General features: G+C 39.3%; 2 protein-coding genes across 3 annotated transcripts in view; one reads left to right on the top strand and one right to left on the bottom strand.

The window, feature by feature from the left end:
- Positions 1-4888: 4888 nt before the first annotated feature.
- dnaja3a (DnaJ heat shock protein family (Hsp40) member A3a) lies at positions 4889-11933 on the bottom strand. Of its 2 annotated transcripts, none has more exons than XM_081354659.1 (11): positions 11649-11933; positions 10909-11045; positions 10588-10671; positions 10305-10511; positions 9418-9570; positions 9197-9344; positions 9047-9111; positions 8326-8454; positions 8109-8224; positions 7932-8029; positions 4889-5667 (listed from the first exon to the last, which is right to left on the bottom strand). In XM_081354659.1, exons 1-11 carry the CDS (start codon positions 11851-11853, stop codon positions 5645-5647), a joined length of 1365 nt encoding a protein of 454 aa, XP_081210785.1. In that variant the 5' UTR covers positions 11854-11933; the 3' UTR covers positions 4889-5644. The 2 variants fall into 2 exon arrangements, with proteins under 2 accessions (XP_081210785.1, XP_081210786.1); XM_081354660.1 differs by lacking the exon at positions 4889-5667 and adding an exon at positions 7385-7569 and having other exon boundaries at positions 11649-11884.
- A 1286-nt stretch (positions 11934-13219) lies between these two features.
- coro7 (coronin 7) overlaps positions 13220-22525 on the top strand; it is a 144376-nt gene continuing 135070 nt past the window's right edge. Inside the window, exons 1-4 of the mRNA XM_081379579.1 lie at positions 13220-13345; positions 19462-19558; positions 19732-19812; positions 20005-20075. Coding sequence (XP_081235705.1) covers positions 13286-13345; positions 19462-19558; positions 19732-19812; positions 20005-20075 — 309 coding nt within the window. The 5' untranslated portion in view covers positions 13220-13285. The remainder of the gene's footprint in view (positions 13346-19461; positions 19559-19731; positions 19813-20004; positions 20076-22525) is intronic.

Below are 22525 nucleotides of genomic sequence, written 5' to 3' on the forward strand. Positions count from 1 at the left end.
ATTCATCATGTTTACTGTGGCGAGCAGGACGAGGCTGACGGCCGCGGGAGAACAGCGCGAGGCCGGTGTCATTACTGAGACGCGCCGGGTCTCGCATCTCTCACGGAGGAGCGGGAATTTTTCTTAGCAATGGTAAAACGCACATCAACCGATCACTTGTTTAGCTATCATGTAAACACTACATTCACATTCACCAATCGGAATGAATTCAGTTAGATTGAAAGGTGTGCATGTAAACAATGAATGGCGACCGCAGAAAGCAAAAGCCGAATCCCGGACATTTTGAACGATCTCGCCCGCCGGACAAGTCCGGGAAAAGGAGGATGGTTACTTACTCAGCTTTCTCCTACTATTCAGCTTTCTCCACAGAACAAGAGCCTGCTAGCTTAGCCTCCAAAGAAAGAGGCTGACACTGTGTACATTCTGTGAGTGAGATCCCACCCTGTATGGGCGGGTTGTAAACATGCGGAACAACGCCATCTACTGGCTGTAGTCTTTAGCCTCTGGCCAGAAAATCCTCCGATGACGCAAAATGACGATTTTTGCGTCATCGGAGGATTTTTTCCAGACAAAAAATACATAAATCTCTTGTCTCAGGGGGATATGAGGGTGGAAAGCACGGTAATTCGAAAATACTACAGGTTTTCTACTAATACAAAGCTTAATGCTAAATCCTGAAGTAACCCTTTAACTGTCTGGGACCCAGCCAGTTTTGCCCCCAGTTTCCATCTAGACCCCACATGGGTTTGCCCAGATGAAATGAACACTGCTTAGTGTGCACACTACAGGCTGTTTAATGTAACACTTAATCAGTGTTGAAGGTAATGAGATAATTAAGTGATTGAATAATGATTGTGCATTATTGATGAACACCTGCTGTTAACAAGCAGAATCACTGAAGGAAAGAGAAACACAAGAACTACTTCCAGCCACTGCCTTGGATGAAATCAACTGAAGATAAAATACATTAAGGCCCCATTTACACGATGGGAAAACGCAGATATTTCCCTGTGTTTTGGCCTGTCATTTCCCAGAAAACGATTATTTCTAAAAACTCCGGACAAAGTGGAGATTTCTGAAAACGCCGGTTATGTGTTGCCGTGTCAACTGGGAGAAACGGGGTTTTAGGTTCTCAAACGTCACATTATGCGCCAGAAAATGCTTACGTTATGAACCTCGCGCCGTGTCTGTTGTTTTGAAAGGAACAGGAAGTCGCTCGTGCTATTCGTTGTTGTCGATTTTGAGGATTCTGATTGGCTTGCATGGCTTTATCCTTCTCCCTACACTGCCGCCCATAGGTTTGGCATAGTTATGATGGCGTTCGACGGCGTATTTATGCGGGTTGATGTAAACAACAACTTTTTTGAAAACGATATTGTGTGCACAATGTTATTATTGAAAACGGAGGGGGGGAAATATTTGTTTCTCTAAATACCCGGCTATGTGTAAATGTGGCCTAAATCTCTCAAGATCTGATTAAACAACTCCACAAACAGCATTACCAGCTTCACTTATTACAAACCAAACTGACTTTATTTCTGTCAGACATCTACAGAAGTTCGTATTAAGAATTAACAGAGGTTTAGATGTTGATTACTTATTTGAAAGTAATAGTTTGGTTTGATGTTACCATTGTGGCAATCAGTGTGTGCTTTAGTCAGGCTCTTGACTTTTTAACATTAGTTTTTCTCAGGCAGCTGTGTCTGTTTGTTATGGTGAGAACAGCAAGAGAAAATGTAGTCACATGCTGTAAGCTGATTTATGATAAGAATATGATCATCATATGTGGCTTAACTCACTGATCTTACGTGTGAGGTTTATACGGGTAGTATGTCATTCATTTTGTTTTATTGTTGTGATTTTTACCTGTTTTTTTTTTTATTTTTTATTTTATTTTTGCAACAGGACATTTTCTATGTTATAATGTATTTCTATGATAAAAGACATATGATATGATATGATATGATATGATATGATATATGTATAGTATAGATCTTCACGGATAGACTAATGCTCTCTCACAGGTGTTCCCTCCAAACTGCTACATAAGCTTCAGTTGGTTCAGAGCTCTGCGGCTCGTGTTCTTTCTAGAAGATCTTCTACTGAGCACATTTCTCCAGTTCTTCAGCAATTGCACTGGCTCCCAGTAAAGTATAGAGTTGAACTCAAGATTTGATCAACCTGCACCCCAATACCTTACTCAACTTCTCCATGTTTACACTCCTTCACGTGCTCTCAGATCTTCATCTTCAATTTCTCTTGTGGTACCTCGGATTCGACTAACTACCATGGGTGCCAGATCTTTTAGTTATGCTGCCGCCCGCCTATGGAACTCTCTTCCCCTTGATGTTTGCAATAGCGATTGCTTGTTGACTTTTAAAACGCATCTTAAGACATATCTTTTTATACAGGCTGTTTTATATCATGTTTTATTGAGTCTTTACTGCACTTTATCTGTATATGTGGCTTGTTTGTTGTGTGTTTTGTCTTATGCAGTGATCTGTATATTGCTTGTGAGGTGACCTTGAATGTTATGAAAGGCGCCATTAAATAAAATTCATTATTATTATTTATTATTAAATTAAAGTAACAGAGTATGGCTTTACAGCAGCTAGAAAAAAGTTATTGTCCAGCTAAAGTTAGTTTTGATTGATTCACTTCCGTTGCAAAGATCATTAGTTATTAAATTAGGGGCCGCTAACATGACACGATTACTGTATTATGTAATAAAACATAATGCAGAATTTTTTTTTTTCACTTTCGCATATCCATGTGAACTGGATACAGGAACAGGAGATGAAAGATCAACCATTTCACTTCAGCAATAAAAACAAAAAATGAAGCAGGGGGAGACCGGGGACAGTTGCAACACTTTTTGCATTTCTTTCAGTTACTCAGAGACTATTTGGACTAGATCAACCAAATTTGTATATATCAAACTTGCATCTGTCTGCTAATTACCCATACAATTTAAAGATGATTATACATGACATATCGTTCACAGTATTTATTTGAATGGAAGAAGCCAGATGTTGCAACTGACCCCGACCCAGGGACGGTTGCAACACGTTAAAAATACCTTAAATTTCACTAATTAATTTTAGCTTTTTGTCTCAATGAGCATATAATTCTGAAAATATTAACTGTTTTAGGCCTACTATAATATTATAGTATTATTTATTTCAATAATATTATTGTAGCCTATAATTTATTATAGGGGAGGGTCTAACTGTGCATGTTCAGTATGAGTGTCATCACTCTAGCTTGTTTCTGATTGGAGAAAAATGACATGTTGCAACCATCCCCATGTTGCAACTGTCCCCGGTCTCCCCCACAAATGTCATGTTTATATAAAGTCATTTTTGCTTATTAGTATGGTTGAATTGGATTATCAAAGGGCAGCAGCGAAGACACTGGTTAAAATACATAGTTATTTAACATTTAATTATTGAGAGTTTGCATAAAATTCATATTTTACATGCACAAAAACTGTGAAATGCAAACTGAGTAAATGCCTGTTCACATTTAGTCTAGAACTAAAATAAGCCTCATGTTGACACACACTTCACTTACTCCTCCTGATTTCAACATTCAGGAGAGGATCTGTCAATGCATGGGGAAACAACGTGACTTGCGTTACTTATTTGAAAAAGTAACTCAGATATTTTATTGTATAATTAAAAGAAATGTTTTACTTTACTAGTTACTTGAAAAGAAGTAAACTGATTTCTTGTAATGAGTTACCGTCACACTATTGAAAATGTTCATTTTAAAGTTACCACCACTAGATGATCAGTGCTTAGTTGGGCTCTCGACCCTTGATTTTTTTATTTTTTATTTTTTTTTATTTAACAATAGTTTTCTGACTGCTGTTACTGTGTTAATAAGACACATTTGTTATGGAAAAAAAAATCAAACAAAACAAAGAAATAAATGAGCAGATGGCTGTTTCATAAAAGACGCTAAGAAAAGCGGGGCTTAAACACCAAAACCTGACTTGAATAAATAAGTTGGGGCTAAAGAGGTTTCATAAAAGGTAATTGAAGTCTCACTAATTTGATCCAGGTTTATCTAGTCTAGACTCTAGATAACTGCGTGTGCACACTTTTCTTAAGCAGCCCTAGAGTTCGATCGTGGATCAATATATTTTGTGCTGTTTTATGCGTTTGAGACATGGCGTTTTCCTCAGTGCAAAACCTACATTTCACAGGTATATTCTCCAACTGTAAATGTTAGAAAGTCGTGCAAATATTTCCATTTTGCTGCTAAACTTCACATTGAACAATAATTCTGTGTAAATAGCCTACATTTTGCTTGGAAAATTAACATGCGATATTTTATAACACCAGAAATATCTTCTAACGATAATAAATTTATCTTTAGGATGCAGGATAATTTGAGATGAACTTATAGCTCATACTCCTAGCCTATATTTTATACCTAAAAAAAAATAAAATAAATAACATAAGTAATTCAGAGAAGAGATTTTTAAGAGTAACTGAGTTTGAACTATTTTAAGTTTGCTTTATGAAACCGAATCAACCGACAATAAGTTTGACTAACCAAAATAAGCCTGGCTTGTATTCTAATCTTGTTTTATGAAACAGCCCTCAGGTGATATTGGGTTTTATTTACTGATCAGAAATATGATAATTAAATACTGCATCACCAACACTGCAATACTATAGCGCTGTTGTAACAATCATACATCTAGTTTCCTAACATCTACTAAACTATAGTAAGTTATATCAAATTAAAAAAAATGAGACAAGTTACTTGCTAAGTTTAGGACAATTACTTTCCACAAGCTTTAAACTTTAAACCAATTACATTTCTGCCCCTGCCAACATAGTTGTGAAGTTAAAACCTTATTAAATTGAGTGTTTTTCACATATAAAGTAATTTTATTTTAAGACAATATATGTAATGTTTATTTTATTCTACAGTGAAGTGTTAACTTTTCATTTTAACAATACAATTAGGCCGGTTTTGAAGTAAAAATAAAATACTTTTTTTGTGAATAATAATTAATGCATCAGAAAGCTACACTATATACTTTATAATACTCTATATATTCAACAACATAAACAGTCATTTATATGTTACACAGAGATTTTATTACTTATTGCATATTTATCTCTACAATAACATTAAATTGATTTGAATATTAACAGTGGTCTATGTACACTGCAAATGAAGCAGATGGATGTAACATTCAGTGACAAACAGCACAAACATGATAAATCTGAAGCGTTTATTGTTACTGAAGTAAAGAGTTCTCATCCGTTTGTGAATCACTTCATCTCAGAATATCAGAAAACGAAAGAACTGACTACGTAACACCTTAACGTAAAATTACAGACCAAAGACCATTTTGGTGCTAAGGCTGACATCACAATGTTTCAGGTAAGACGGGTGCATGTGCGTAAATCATATTCCTCTGGGATTTGGAGGAATCGTCTCTTAGAAGTCCATGATAGATCCAGAGCTCTTCATTGCCACCACCATCATGTGTAGTTTCTGATGAGGGATCCAGATGAATTCAATGCTGCATGTGTCCGACAACAGAAGACTCGTCTCCTTCTCTTGTGTGTCCATCAGGTTTTACAGTGAACCTGAATCTCCACAAGCAAGACCAAGTCTCTTAATTTCCAGTGGATCTTTTACCTGTAAAGACAAACAAATGGAAGAATGAATCTGTGAGATGCAAAAGATCATGGGTTTTCAATTTTTCAAATGCCATGAACCTCCCAAAATGATAATCTTCACGTGAGAGACCCTATCCTAAAATTTAAAAGGCATCAATACAGTTTCTTGTATAAAGACCCCATTAATCCAGAGTCAAGTATTTAAATGTCTAAAATATTATTTGGAAAATATTTAGTTTCTATCAAGTTACATTAATTATTATTTTTTTAAACTCATCATAGTGCTATTATGGGTGTAACGTTTCTCGGTAAAAAAAATAAATAATCGAACCGTACCGATGTCCATCCATGGATCGGCACGCACTTGCACCGCGGTTCATCTCAAATCTGACAACGCCTAGCAATCTATAATATGGTTTGTTGAAAATACATAAAACAGAAAGACAGACAGAGTTAGGCTAATGTATGTTTCTGTCGATGGATAGGCTACACATTATGGCTTCCCTTAAACTTTGTTCAATGCGAGTGCCGTATGCTATAATATGACCAGTCATTTTCACTAGTGCGTGAGAGACCTGAACCGCACACACTGCTATCTGTGTTTAAACTAAACTCATTTTAGCATTGCCAATTTAAACATTCAAGCGCAAGATAGGAAAGAAAACTCACGGAAAGTCTCTTTCAAGTCTTGTGCTTGAACGGACAAATTCCCACAAAAATTATGTCAACATGCCCGTCTTGGCGAGTATCCTAGCAAAAAAAGTGAGTTATGTCTTATGCGAATATCAACAGTCAAGAACAAACGCATGTGTATCGGTATTTTGGATCCACGCATGGTCTTAAAGTGACAGCAGCCTATATTTCTGCTGTCTGCATTTTTAATGATAAAGTGAAGATTCTATGCAATGTTGTTTGTTTTACATTTAAATTATTCAATTTCTGTACCTAAAAACTACTGTTAAGATACCTAAATAACCAGAAGAGAAGTGTTTATTTTATTTTCATCTTTTCCCTATTGTATTTATTTGTGGTGTTGCTTGTAGTTTATTTGTTCTTATTTTCTTTATTTTTATTTGACAGTAGTCCTTTTTTCCCTGAACATGGCACCAAACCGTACCGAAACCATGACCCTAAAATCGTGATAAAAACCTAGTTGTTATACTGCATTTATTTACCTATTTCTTTTAATAGAATATTATATTTAATATTATATAATATTCATTCTTTCTTTGTTCATTTACTTATGAGCAATATAGCTGCAGTCAGCCAACAACAAAAATTATAGCGTTTATTTATTTTAATAAAAAATTTGAATATTTATTTGAATTATTTTATACTCTTTCTGTAAACATTTCCACAGACGCTCTAGCCAGGGTTGCCAGGTCTGCAAAACAAAAATAGCCCAATGGCCAATTAAAAACTCCCCAAAAGTAGCCTAATGACTATTCCAAAAAAAAAAAAAAAATCTACTTGCGGCAACCATTTAAAAGTATCCCAAATCTGTGGGAAAACCGTAGACTTGGCAACCGCATTTCTTAGCGTTAGCTAGCATTCCTAGCCCAGTTTGAAAACCCCTGAAACAGATAATTGAATGGAGTTAATAAGTCTTACAAATAACTTCAAAGCTGATTAAATAACATTAATCTACTTTCACATATATTCACACATTAAGTGAGTTTCAGGTGTCCAAATTCACAGTCACAGACAGCCGCAAACCAGATACTGAACCACGGTAATAACATTTTACTTAGGCTTTTCCAATCCCTAAAATCATTCAAATGGTTTTCAGGGAGTCTATCTTAAAACAAATCATCAAACCTGCTTTGTGGCTGTCAAGAAGAGCTAAACATTTTCTTTAATTTGGAGAAAAAGCCCTCGTCTTTCTGTTTGTGCCCTGTCCCAGTCTGAGTACCGCCCCCTCCTGGACAGAGACAGGCACTGGTTTTAACATGACCGCCCCAGATTCCACTGTAAACGTTACGTGACTGAACTAACGGCGCTTTCCCACTGTGTGATACGACTCAGCTCACTTTGCTTTTCCACTGCAGTTAGTACCGCTTCAAAGTGGGCGGGATTATAGACTGGTCGTGATGCTGCTAGTGCGTTTGGGTCTCGTGTTGCAAATTCAATGACTCTGGTATTGCCGATTCTCTCTGACCAATCAGTGATCTGCAGTGCTTACACATCACATTTTAGTATCGGTACGGCTCGCTTGGAACCTCAACCGAGGTGCTACTATTTAATTGAGCCGCACCGAGCAGTGGAAAAGCGCAATAACACTACCTGTAGTGGTGCTGGTCACGCCATTGACGGTTCCCTCCACATCGGTCTCGTCCTCCGCGTAGCTCATCATAAGGCCTCGTTGTCGGTCTGTCAACATCCTGGACAGGAGACAAACGGATGGATCAGTCATTTTAAAGTTCAACAGTGACATAAAACATCATATGTAAGAAGTCTTACTTGGGGATTTTGATCTTGACGTGGACGTAGTGGTCACCGTAGCCGTAGCCGCTGACCCGCGGTATCCCTTTTCCTGAGAGCCGGATCCTCTGGTCGGTCTGGATTCCAGCTGGGATCTACGGGAACATTCACTGAGTGAATGACTGTGTTTACATGCATAAGAACATCCGGATTAGTTTTAGAATATGGTCATGTTAACATCACCAAGATGTCCCACCGAGAGATTGACGGTCTCGTTCAGTCCTTGCGCTCTGACCGTGCCGCCCAATATGGCCTGAGCCACAGAGATCATGACGTCAGAGTGGATGTCAGCGCCGTCTCTCCTGAAGATCGGACTCTTCTGGACCTGAGAACATCGACGCGGATGATTAGCATAGATTACACAAGCTGAATCTGGGATTACAGATCCTGCTAAATAGAGTCTATTCAATGGAAACAGACACTTGACTATGAACCATCACTGAATATACTTAAACTGGACTGTGTAATTTCAGTTATTTCAAAGCCTAAAACAGCAAATGAACCAAAACCCACAAAACTTAAACTGACCAAGGAGATTTTGCACTGGAGGAACGTTTTCATAGTTCCTACAACTATTGGTGGAAGTACCTGCTTTTCGCTGTGTTCACGCTGCAGGAACTGGGAATGATTTTAGCTATAGGAACGCCGATTGGCTCTTACTTCAGAGTAGGGTCTAATCTAGCACAATAGGAACTACTAGTAACAAAAGTGTATGGTGATTGGCTGAATGCATGCCATAACAAAACACAGGCACCCGCCAATTTTGCAACCAGGAAAACGTCCCTAAGGGGAAAATGTAATCCTCTGTGGAACTGCCCTGTTGGCTAGTTCCTATAACCACCTAGTGCAAAGCCCTTCATGTAATCACTTGACGTGCTTATAGACTTCCTAAAACCTCAACGCCGTGATATACTCACTCTGAACGTGATGAAGATCTCTTTCTTCCCCACAGGCATTCGGACCGTCTGCCCATCTTCAATTCCTGAACAACACAGTAAGCAAAAGCTCAAAACTCAACTCCTCCACTGAACCTGTCTCACTTCCCCAAAGACGACCGGCCAACTCACCAGCAGGAACAGGCACCGTGACGGTTCTCCTCTGTTTGGTCAGTCCCGTTCCTCGACACGCCGTACAGGGCGATGTGACGACCGAGCCCTTACCGCCACAGCGCCGGCAGGTGGACCGCATCACGAAAGGCCCCGTGTTCACCGTCTCCTACAAGGACAAACGCTATGTTGAGTTACTGGACATGTCTAAATGACGGGACGTGCTCGAGGGCGTCACTTACCATGCCAGTCCCGTTGCAGTTCCCGCAGTGCTGGACTTTAGATCCGGGCTCATGGCCTCGGCCGTCACAGCGCTGACACGCGCCCTCGACGCTGACGGTAATCTCCTTATTCACTCCTTTGGCAGCCTGAGCGAACGTGAGCTCCATGACATACTGTTAACAAACAGAATAGAGTGTTTATAGATATATGAGAGCATCAACTGACAGAATCACACAATCCAGGCATAACAATGGAATTCGGCCAAATTTGGAATAACAAATCAAAATTAGGGCTGTACAATAAATCAAATTCAAATTGTGATAAATCTGCAAAAAGGACTGCTATTGAAATCTGAAGTCTGCATGTTTCGTGTGTTTCTAAAAGTCACACCAACAAGCGTGGCTTACGTCACTTCAGAGTTCTGGCGGTGCGAATGCAACCAGACAATCAGTAAAAAAAAAATTATAATCCAGTTACCTTGAAGAATTTATTATAAAAATACATTACTATTGCATTTATCAAAGTGATAACCATAAAAAAAAATCATTATGATATATTTTCGTTATTATTTTAAAGAGAATTATAAGAGATTCTAATATTCAAGTTTTAATTTACACAGTAAAGTTATGTTGTGCAGCACTTACTTGACAAGGAAAATAAATAGTTCAAAAAGGGCCAAAGAAAAAGCTAAATGTTAATTTTTCTTTAGATTGCATTTTTAAAGACTGACTAAATTGGGTTTTACAAACTCATTCAGACATGCTTTTTAGTGACTAAAATTGAATTAAACCATTCAAACAGAATCAGAAATCAGAAAAATGTAAACAGAACAAAATAAAAGTCCAGCTTCCGTAACATCGGCCGCACAGAAAAGCGATATATCTACAGAGGAGACCATATATCTGACCTCTTGTGGCTGATCGAAGATGGCATTGAAATCCCCGAAGCCTCGCGCTCCGGAAAACTCGCCAAAGATCTTGCGGAAAAGCTCCTCTGGGTCGACGCTGGCGCCTCCGCCCCAGTACTGCTGATGTCCCGCGCCGGCCTGACCCGCATCGAACCCGGCGGAGCCATACGTGTCGTACTGTTTCCTCTTCCCCTCGTCGCTGAGCACCTGAGGACAACGGAAACGCATTATTTCAGCTGGACTCGGATATCAGAACAAGCTTTGGTGGAGAGAAGCTTCAAACCTCGTAGGCCTCGGCCAGCTGCGCAAACTTCTCCTTAGCTTGAGGGTCGTCTTTGTTAGTGTCTGGATGATACTTCTTTGCCATCTGAATGGGGAAAGAACGAACCATGGTCAAAAGCCAGAAATTACACCGGGGCTAGTTGTCACACACTTTACTTCAGTGATTATTTGGTCTAAATTTACCACTGCTTTACAAAAAAAAAAAAAAAAGAACCATTTACCATTTCCATTGTTACTTCCCAGGAAAAGAGATACCCAAATAGTTGTGACAACTAGCCCCGGTCTATATAGAAGGCAAACTCACACTAATCAGGTGTCTTACCTGGTAATAAGCTTTCTTAATCTCCTTCTGTGTTGCAGAGCGTGGGACTCCTAAGATCTGGTAGAAGTCTTGTTTTCTCACAGAAGAGCTGGTGTGGAACGACATCTTGCACATCAGATGAGAAGAAGGGCCCACGGCTGTGACACACAATACTATAATAATTACTTATATTACAGCATATTTACTATGGTTTTACTACTGTAACATGCAGCAACTACAGCATTTTTACAACAAATACCGACTTCGGGACAGGTCAGGTCTTTTCTAGGAACCAGAGATCTACCATTGTGAAACTGAGCAAAACACCACACCACAACATAACCATCATACTAAGGGGTATTTTGTATATTCGTAATAATAATAATAATAACGCATAGACTCAATGGGTCTATATTAGTCCAGCTGACAGTCACTGCTAAACTGCAACAAGGTCAGAGAAGTTTCTGGAAAATGAGGCAAACCAAGTCTATGATTTCTCATCAGGTCCAAACTCTTATTCACACATTATCGATTAGGTAAGTTAGTTCTTGATCAATGATGTGATTATATATTGTTCTGAGCTCCATGTTTGCTTTCTGACCTACATGTTGCTGCAATTGCATGTATATGGTTATACATCCTCATGTCATCTAACATGTTAAGCTGAATCTATATCGATCAGCTCGGGGCTCATTTTTAAACGTCGTTTAAGACGAGTTAGTAGTTTGTATGCAGTTGGATGCTCAGGCCTTCTCTCTCACCTGTCATGCCTCTCAATGTCACCGCGCTCCCGGCTCCTCCAGCGACCCCGCGGCGCGTTGCCCAGATCTGCCGGCCCGACAGCGTCGAGACGCGCCTATAGGCGTCATGTGCCCTGGAGATGAAGGGTGAGCAGGCCCGTGTGTGGCTGCAGGACACGGCCACTGTGATCCAGCGTGAGGAGCTGCGAGCCGCTGAACACGCCATCTTTGCCACTCACTGACACGAGAGCGACTGCGCATGTGCACTGCGAGCGGCACACGCATGCGCATTACTGTTAAGAGGGAGATTCTTGGTTAGCCTGGCCATTTCTTTATGGACGCATGTGAACTGAAATACAGTGGACGGGCTCGTGCATTTGCTGTCAATGAAACTGAGGAAAAACTATGAAATTCTGAGGAATTTTTGTTTAATGCATCTCAACATTAAACACAATTATAAAGTGAAATACGATTTAAAAGCCAAAATAAATAAAACCTATCTATCTATCTATCTATCTATCTATCTATCTATCTATCTATCTATCTATCTATCTATCTATCTATCTATCTATCTATCTATCTATCTATCTATCTATCTATCTATCTATCTATCTATCTATCTATCTATCTATCTATCTATCTATCTATCTATCTATCTATCTATCTATCTATCTATCTATCTATCTGTCTGTCTGTCTGTCTGTCTGTCTGTCTGTCTGTCTGTCTTTAGAAATGTTTATTTATTTATTTATTTACTTACTTGATTATGAAATATGTGAGTGAGCATGATTGAGAACATGTTACACAATAGTGTAAAGCATTTGCAATGAGAAATTGCTTTGATGTGCAGAGCTGACTAGATTACGTGGTTGAACAAGCAGTTTGAGAATTTCAGTTGTGATCTGAGAAATGTACCAAAGTGACCGAGAAAAACTGGAACAGGCATTATAAACATTCCATGTCAGATATTTATGGAATAACCTTGCATGTCTGACAGGTTTTAATAACTGAACGGATAAGTTTGCATGGCTCACACAATGAAATATAATGTTTAGAAGTTGTGAAGAGTTTGACAGTTTGAGCATGTTTGACATGTATTAGGCCTACTGTGCAAATTATAGATGATTGCATGTATGTGCCAAAGTGAACAAAATAGCCTTATTATTGTTCAGAGATTTGAATTAATTATTTTAAAGAACAAAAAAATATATATATATTCGAGAATTGAGCCAAAGCAACTGAGAAAAAAACAAAAAAGTGTCTAATTTTTTTTCAAACAGGGTAAAACATTTTTTTTTGGTCAATTTTCAATTTATTTTAGAGGAGGATATGGTACATGCACTAAAGTTTTTTTTTTTTTTGTATAAATATCCTAGTAACTATAGGCTATAGCTATTGGAGACCATTCTGCATTTTTGTAAGTGAACCCTCCATTAAAAACTGCGTTTTTATTTCGCAGACATGACACAATGCTGCGTGATTACTGAACTGCCCGCAGTGCGAGTTTATGATGTGTAAATCAGCGTTTGAGCGACGCGTATCGCGCGCGCCAGCTCTGCGTCACAGAAACGCACTCATTCAAACGCACAGGATCAGGATCACAACAGCGAGACACCCGGAAGGTTCAAACGCGCGACCAGCAGCAGCAGCAGCTCAGAATGAATCGCTTTAAGACGTCCAAATATAAGAACACCACTCCGAAAATCCCCAAGAAAGATGTGAGTACAGCCTCCCTGCGCTGGACAGCGCGTGATATCATTGAGCGTCTTGTGATTTGGGTTTCGAGCAGAAGGAGTGGTGCCGATGCACTGATGGTGTCTTAACTTCCTCTGTCCTCAACTGAAGCTTTATGCACTTTAATATGCAGGATCTTTTAGGCATTGCATGAATGTGTGATGATGACTCTGTCATTTCATGCTGAATGTGTTATGAAGATGCATTGAATGCAGTTCTTTGAGATTGATACCGTTTCATTCTGATTTTTATTGTATTCGTGTTTTACAAAATGCCATAAATGCGTATAGTGCATTCAAAGATGCGTAGAGTCAGTTCACATGACACTTACAGCTGTCATTAAGAAATGTAGGTGAATAACAATTGCAAAAAGTTAAAGATATAAAATGTCGTACATTCAAAAGCTTTTGGTGACCAGATTTACTGTGATAACCAAGGACTAAAGCCTTCAAGATGAAGTAATTGAATCAGTTAATAATTACTTTTAAAAAAGTTAAATATTCAGATTGATTTTGAGATAATTAATGACAATAAAAAAAGCTTTTTTCCACAATACTCTATGAAAACACTACACGTTTTTTCCCAAAAAATCTCCAAATCAGGCCCCCAAAATCTTGTCGTGTATAAATTAACAGCAAAAACGCATAACAAAAATTCAGTTTTTAGTTGAAAACGGTGTCGTGTAAACGACCCCAAAATTACATCGAATGAACAGATATGCTTCAAACCTTGATTTCCAATAGTTTTTTTTTTTTTTACAATAATAGAATGTTTTTTTTATGGAACATTGCAAAACAAATTGGTGTATTTCACTTATTGATTTATTGAATTATGTATTGATTTATTGTTTCAAAATAAGGGTACTTTTACACGGCAATGATGTATTTAAAGCGGAAAAGTTGTTACCTTGTGTTTTTCACGTATGGACGACAACATTGTCAAAACCATCCCGTTCACCCGGGTCCCCCACTTTGTAAAGAAACACTACGCACATTTAGACTATAGACATACGCATGACGTCGACGTTTTCACAAATTCATGTTTTTGTTGTTTACTTGGAGACAATAATAGTATTGTTTTCAGAAACTTCCACTTTGAAACCTGTTTTCAGGCCTCCAAAACACCGTTGTCGTGTAAATGAACGGCCAAAATGCATAAAAAGTTTTTCCGTGTAAACGGCCCCTAGCCTAATTCGTAAATTATTTGGCACGTTTGTTTGTTACCTTGGCACTTTTTCGCCTGATCACATCGTTTTTTGTTGAAACAACTACAACTTGTGATGCTGTAGAATGATTTTTCTTCATTCTAGACCGTCTTTCCAGCAACAAAAAGGAGCTCCTGTTTCTTGTCGTCATATATGTTGTCATACACTGTTGTGAAAGGGGTGTTTAATTATGATTTTACTTTTTTAACTTTAGTTAGTGTAATGTTGCTGTTTGAGCATAAACATCACTAACCCTAACATTTACATAAACCCCGCCCCCCGGGAACATGATTTATAGATTATCATGACAGAATATGCTAATCAATGTCTAGAAGATAACTACACATAAGCGTCATAAATTAGCCAACTAACCATTCAGAAATGTCGTCTACATGTTGTCACTTCCTCTTGAGTCTTTCCATCATTGTCTGACTTCGGTTTGAACATAAAAGGCAAAAAGTTTTTTTCATTTTTTTAGTGCATGTCTGTGAGAGTGCTAGCTGTTGAAGCTCCGCCCCCTGTGCCGGGAGCAGCAGCTCATTTGCATTTAAAGGGACACACACAAAACCAGTGTGTTTTTGCTCACCCTCAAAAAGTGAAAATTTGAACATGCTATATAAAAATATCTGTGGGGTATCTTGAGCTAAAACTTCACATATACACACTCTGGGGACATCATAGACTTATTTTAGGCCATTATACCACCACCCCTTCAAATATCAGCCCCTTCAGTGTGAATTCTTCACATTCCTGAGCTGTATATGATCACGTGTTTGTGTGCTCGTGTGTGCGTACGGTACGGCACATGTAGAAGTGATGTGTGAATGTCATTACACTAGTTAACAATATATCTAATCAAGTGCCATTTTGTCACTGTTGTGATCTCACATCTGTTGTTTTCTTATCAGTCATATGATATAGCACTGTGATTTTCATCTGGCTTTGCTTCAGGACCCAGTTTTGACATCAAGTGGTGACTCGGCACAGTGTTTAAACTCATTATCTATGAAAAATCCTTAAAATCAAAAACATTGAAATGTATTGAAACTACCATATTAGGTGTATTTTGATCTCAGCGAGGCGTTGAGCATGGGATCATGTTTTCCCAAAGTTTGGGTCAGCATGTGTATATTGCAGATACAGTGTTTCATTGTTGTCATTGGTGTTCACCTCTACCTGATAGTGTTAGGTCACATGACAGGAGGTCACACACTGTTAAAGATTGACAGACGAGTTTGTGTTTTGAGGACGTTTAGCTGAGCGTCCGGTTGTAAAGCGCTGACCGATGCTGCTGTAAGTGGAAGATGAGATCAGAAAGAAATGAATACTTCTATTCAGCAAGGTTGCATTAAATGGATAGAAAATGACATTACAGACATTTATTAGGCTATGTTACAAACGATAAAACAAGTATCCCATTTCCTATAATAACGTGACATTTACATTTTATAATACAATTACAATTACATTTTATAATTAAAATATAAAATAAATGAATTACACAGTGTAGCTTTAAATAACTGCAGCCTTGGTGAGCAGAAATGATCTTCCAACCCCAAACTTTAGGCTCAGGTTCCTCCTTCGAGCCTGGTGTTATTTGACCAGTTTTATCGTCCAGCATGCGGGTGATAATTGTCTGTCTGTGTGTGTGTGGCCAGAACTGAAGGGTTTGGTTTTGTATGTCAGGTTTAGAGTTTCATATGCATATTCTCAGTTATTTTTTAAGGCCTTATTGCCATATTTTTATTTCTAATGCACTGGCTTGCCACCTCATCATGCCTGTGTTTTCCTGTAATCCTGTTCAGATGGTACGGCACGAGAGCGTGCCGTGCGTGTGTCTCATAGGCCTGATGTGTGTGTGTGAGTGTCTTCTCTCTGGTCCAGGCTCGCACACTTTGCGTGTTGTTTCTTGTTGACATTCTGGAAGTGTTTGAAACCATACAGCTGCCCTTCCTTTGCAGGAACTCTTCTGTTTCCTCAAGTGCATCTGCTGCTTCTCGTGTGTGTGTGTGTGTGTGTGTGTGTGTGTGTGTGTGTGTGCCGTTGGCTGGAGAAAGTGCGGCGTTTCTATCCGTTTCCTCTTTCCTGTTTGTGATGATGTCAGATGCATCAGCTGGTTTGATTCAGTTGCATTCAGTGTCGTCTTTTGTCAACATCTCAAGGCTTTTGCTGTGTGTTCCAGTGTTATTTTAGTATTATTTATATACTATTATAGTAGCCTATTTGTTACTATTTTTAAAGTAAATATATTTTAAAATATATATATTTTTTGTAATTTTTTCTATTCAGTTTTTATTTTATTTCTGATAAACAAATCAGAGATTCAGTGATGCTTTTTTTTTCCTTTTTTTTTTGATTAACAATAACAACACGGGTGTGTTCTTTCTTTAGCACAGCTGTTTCGCTTCCTCCCTTTTGAAGTCATTTCATTTTGACTGTTGAGAGAAACATTGTGGCTTTTACGTTTTGCTGCCATGACCTCATCGCGACCACGGCTTTGTAACCCAACCCGACAGCCAGTGAACCACATTAAAAAATCCATGAGCACAGAGGTGAACGCGTGTCCGACAGGTCGCAGGCGTGCCGTCCTATTGTGCACGTGTGTTACTGTTGCAGAACAGAACTCAGTACTCAAGGAGGCAATAACGTTTCCTTCAAATGTCTGTTATTGTTCTGGCTAGCTATAAACATGGCAACAAGTTCAAGTTCACTTTATCTGTATAGCACATTTACAACATCCACTAGGCTGACCAAAGTGCTTTACAGAACAACCAGATTAAAATATAGTAAGACCTGCATAACAACACATAAAACGCAAATAAGCGTAGCAAAGCCTTAAAACCTGGGTGACAAAACAGTTGTCAGACTCAAATATAGAATGGAAATACTGGAGTGGCAAAACAGTATCAGTCTCAAATATAAAATAGTAGAACCAACCATTAGAGAAGAGATCAATATACTAAAGAAAACAGGTAGGTTTTTAACAGAGACTTGAAGACAGACAGGGTAGGGGCCGTATAGAGGCAGGGTCGTCCCAGAGTCGTGGCCCGCACCGCAAATGCACGCTCCCCTCTTCGCTTGAGTCTAACGCGAGGGACGACCAGCAGAGCCTGGTCGGAGGATCTTAGGCTTCAGGACGGAGTGTAAGGATGAACAAGTTCAGAGAGATGCAGGAGCTGAGTTATGTAGAGATTTAAAAACAAAACAAAGAGTAGAATTTTGAAATCTATTCTCTGTCGACTGGTAGCCAGTGTAGGGATTTGAGAATCGGAGAGATGTGGTCATATTTGCGACACTTATGAATAAGTCAGGCCGCAGCATTTTGGACTAACTGAAGACCAGCAATTTGAGAACTTAATATACCGCAGTATAAAGAATTGCACGGCTAATCTAGCCGACACGTTATAAATGCAACAGCCATTTCCAGAGTTTTCAGGATGAGAAAGCCTTTGATTCTAGACAGTAGACGAAGTTGGTTGAAACTGGAACTGATTACGGATGAGATCTGTTTGTCAAATTTTAATTCCGCACTCCTGGGGATTTAAAAGCTGAAAGACTCTCTAACTCTAGACTTATACACTGAGAGTTTTCATTTGGGCCGAAAACAATGACCTCAGTCTTGTCTTCATTTAGGAAGAGGAAATTTTTGGCTAGCCATGCTTTACCCTCCTCTAAGCAGAAGAGATTTCATCACTGTTATAAATTTGGGAGTCGCCCGCGTAAAAATGAAAGGATACGCCATACCCCATAGTGCCCGGAGGTTGCATGTGAAGAGAAAACAGAGAAAGAGCCAAACTAGAGCCCTGTGTAAGACCACAGGTCAGAGGTGTCATGGGGCTGGAGAAACTACCCATCTTTACTCTCAACTTTCTGTCAGACAGGTATGACTGAAACCATTTCAGGACAAAAGCTTTTAGACCCACCCAAGACTCAGGTCTAGATAGAAGAGTGGGGTGGTCAATGGTGTCAAAACCTGATGAAAGATCTAAGAGAACAAGAACCACAGTATCTCCAGAATCAGTGGAGAGATCAATATCATTTAACACTCTCAGGAGGGCGGACTCAGTGCTGTGAGCAGTCCTAAAACCAGATTGAAAAACCTCATAGACACAATTATTTGACACAAAATGTTGATTAATGAGTTGATCAGCACAATTTTCTCCAAAAGCTTAGAAATGATAGGTAAGACAGAGATAGGCCGAACATTTTTTTAAAACAGAAGGATCTAGTGAAGGCTTCTTGAGCAGAGGAGTGACCGTAGCCACTTTAATGTTGGCAGGAACAGAGCCTGTTTTGAGACACTTGTTGAAAAGAGATACCATACCTGGCCCATCCGAATCAATGATTCATTTTAAAATCTCAGGTGAATGATATCATTATAGGACAAAATGAAGGTTTGAGCTTGACAGTCACGTCTTTCAGTGTCTGGAGGTAGATAGGATCAAAAACCTCCCAAAACCAGAAGCAGGTGTCAAGATTGGGGGACAGATTAGTATTACCTGGGGACCTCGTGTGATTTAGAAATTACCCCCCCCCCCCACATCTGAATTTCGTGTGGCACATTCGCACGGGATAAGCGAAGGCTGTGATTTTACTCAAATTTACTGACTTATCTCCCTGATATGATGTCAATAGGCTATTGCTTGGAAATGTCTTGTCGTTATTATAGGTCTAGCTGTATGATATATCATAAACAGAAGAATGTTCCTTACCGCTTGCTGCTATACATGTCATCCATCCATTTATACAAAACCCTTTCTGAAAGGAGCGTGCCAGATGCTTTAGTAGTGTTGGTGTAATGTCTCAAGTGTTTGTATTTGTACGTCTAAATGAAGGCATGATGATGATTTCTCATCAACAACATTGATTTAACAATATCCCTGTCTTTCTATTCAGGGCTGGATTGCAAACGTACGAGGAGGTTCCTTCACTTCTCAGGGCAACCACATCAAATCCAGCTGCAGTCTCGTGGCCTTCAACACGGATCAGGCTGGTACGAACCCTTGATTCTGTCTGTCTGAACCTGTCTGCACCTCTGATAACGTTTGCACACTAAACAAATGCACAAGCTGACGGCAGATCAGATTAAACAGCAGGAGAACCAGTCCGTCTTGAGTTTGGTAAACAGTGTTTTTGAAGGTAATCTTGTGTTTTCTGTCTCTGGAGGAGGAGGAATGGTCGGCCTGTCTTCTGTGAATGCCGGATCTGACGGGAAGTGGACTGTGACCCAGATTTCATGCCATGCTGGTAAGACGCAGTGCCATAGGTTCAACTAACATGCTCATGCTCGGCTCATTTAACTTCATTTTGAGGAAAAACGGATGTCTGTGAGGATGCCTGGAGTTAATAAAAGCGCTGTGTGAGATGCAATGTCACGGTTCACTAAAAATAAACCTATATGACTTTGTCCTAATTCTCTCTCCGATCTTTCTGTCCCAGACCTGGTGACCGACCTGGACTTCTCTCCGTTTGATGAGTACCTGCTGGCAACATGCTCGGCTGATGAGACCGTAAGTCATGCTGAAGCAGTGATGCTTTTTTGTTTATTCTGAACAAAGACTGTCTGAGTGACATTTAAAGTGACCAACCACGTTTAGGGGCATCTGCTGACCAAACACGCACAGTCACATTACTCTGGAGGTATTGTTGTATCATCTTCTGTAAATAGGATTTTTAGCAGCTGTAACGCCACACAGATGCTGATGAGGTTGGCAGACGCCGCTGTCACTCGGGTCGGGTTTTCCTAAGCTCAGCAGAATGAAGAGACAGTCACAGACGAGGCTCTTGCTGATTCTGTCTGCTGATGCCTTCATATTTCTGCACAGCTGGCCTCCACCTGACATCTGCTCCAGTGCATATCTGAGTCAGTGGTGTTTAGTGTTTAGTAGTCCCAGCACATCACGCTCCGACTGAGACACGCTCCGTTAGGGATATTTCCCATGGTATCCATGCCTTCTGCCAGAATACCATGGATACTTTTGCTTCAGTTAAACTGCTGTAAATTGGTATTAGCCACTTTTGATATTAGAAAATAAATTGACTGAAAAATTCTCAACGCTTTTTGTAACTTTTCTGTATGTCTGTTTTTTGTCTGTCTGCCTGTCTTTTTCTTTTGTCTGTCTTTCCATCTGTCCTTTGTCTCTCTGTCTGCCTTTTGTCAGTTTGTTTGTCTTGTATGTCTTTTTTATTAGTACACACTGACAAATTGTGCACCATTACATTTTTTTAAATGGTGATTATGATGTTGTGTTGTGTCTGTCTGTCTGTCCTTTGTCTTTTGTGTGTCTTTTGTCTCTCTCTCTGTCTGTCTGTCTTTTGTCTGTCCTTTGTCTTTCTGTCTGTATTTTGTTTGTCTGTCTATCTGTCTTTTGTTTGTCTGTTTGTTTGTCTGTCTGTCTGTCTTTTTTCTGTCCGTCTTTTGTCTTTCTGTCCTTTGTCTTTCTGTCTGTCTTTTGTCTCTCTCTCTGTCTGTCTGTCTGTCTGTCTTTTGTCTGTCCTTTGTCTTTCTGTCTGTCTGTCTTTTGTTTGTCTGTTTGTTTGTCTGTCTGTCTTTTTTCTGTCCGTCTTTTGTCTTTCTGTCCTTTGTCTTTCTGTCTGTCTTTTGTCTCTCTCTCTGTCTATCTGTCTGTCTTTTTTCTGTCCGTCTTTTGTCTGTCCGTCTGTCTTTTGTTTGTCTTTTGTCTTTCTGTCTGTCTGTCTTTTGTCTGATTGTTTTTTGTCTGTCTGTCTGTCTTTTGTCTGTTTTTTGTTTGTCTGTCTTTTTGTCTTTTGTCTGTCTGTCTTTCTGTCTGTCTCTGTCTTTTGTCTGTCTTTTGTTTGTCTGTCTGTCTCTTTTGTCAGTCTGTCTGTCTTTTGTTTGTCCGTCTGTCTTTTGTTTGTCTTTTGTCTTTCTGTCTGTCTGTCTTTTGTCTGTTTGTCTTTGTCTGTCTGTCTGTCTTTCTGTCTGTCTCTGTCTTTTGTCTGTCTTTTGTTTGTCTGTCTGTCTCTTTTGTCAGTCTGTCTGTCTTTTGTTTGTCTTTTGTCTGTTTTTGTCTGTCTGTCTTTTTGTCTTTTGTCTGTCTCTGTCTTTTGTCTGTCTTTTGTTTGTCTGTCTGTCTCTTTTGTCAGTCTGTCTGTCTTTTGTTTGTCTTTTGTCTGTTTTTGTCTGTCTGTCTTTTTGTCTTTTGTCTGTCTTTCTTTGTCTGTTTTTTGTTTGTCTGTCTTTTTGTCTTTTGTCTGTCTGTCTGTCTCTGTCTTTTGTCTGTCTTTTGTTTGTCTGTCTGTCTCTTTTGTCAGTCTGTCTGTCTCTTTTGTCAGTCTGTCTGTCTTTTGTTTGTCCGTCTGTCTTTTGTTTGTCTTTTGTCTTTCTGTCTGTCTGTCTTTTGTCTGTTTGTCTTTTGTCTGTCTGTCTTTCTGTCTGTCTCTGTCTTTTGTCTGTCTTTTGTTTGTCTGTCTGTCTCTTTTGTCAGTCTGTCTGTCTGTCTTTTGTTTGTCTTTTGTCTGTTTTTGTCTGTCTGTCTTTTTGTCTTTTGTCTGACTGTCTTTTTTCTGTCTGTCTTTGTCTGTTTTTTGTTTGTCTGTCTGGCTTTGTCTGTCTGTCTGTCTGTCTGTCTGTCTGTCTTTTGTTTGTCTGTCTGGCCTTTGTCTTACTGTCTCTCCATCTTTAGCCCTATTCGGACGGGACTAGTTTCACAGGGGGACGTTAGAGAAATATCTGTTTCACAGACGTACTTTGAGATTTTAATCCTGTCCGAATCTGCCATGTCTGTCTTTTTCTCACACGACCTCTGTAAAAATTCCAGAGCAAATTACCTACTGTTTTTCGTCAAACTCGGCGGTCCTCAGAGAAATCTAATCCCGTCCGAATGCGAATGTCTGTGATTACCGGACATTTTTTTTCCAAAACGCTTTTTCTTATGTGTTTTGGTCAACGTGAACTGCCATACAATCTCTCACTATCGCGCCGGTATTCAAGTTTCTG

The sequence above is a fragment of the Scardinius erythrophthalmus genome (genome assembly GCF_964197995.2).
Source record: "Scardinius erythrophthalmus genome assembly, chromosome: 1".
NCBI classification, from domain to species: Eukaryota; Metazoa; Chordata; class Actinopteri; order Cypriniformes; family Leuciscidae; genus Scardinius; species Scardinius erythrophthalmus.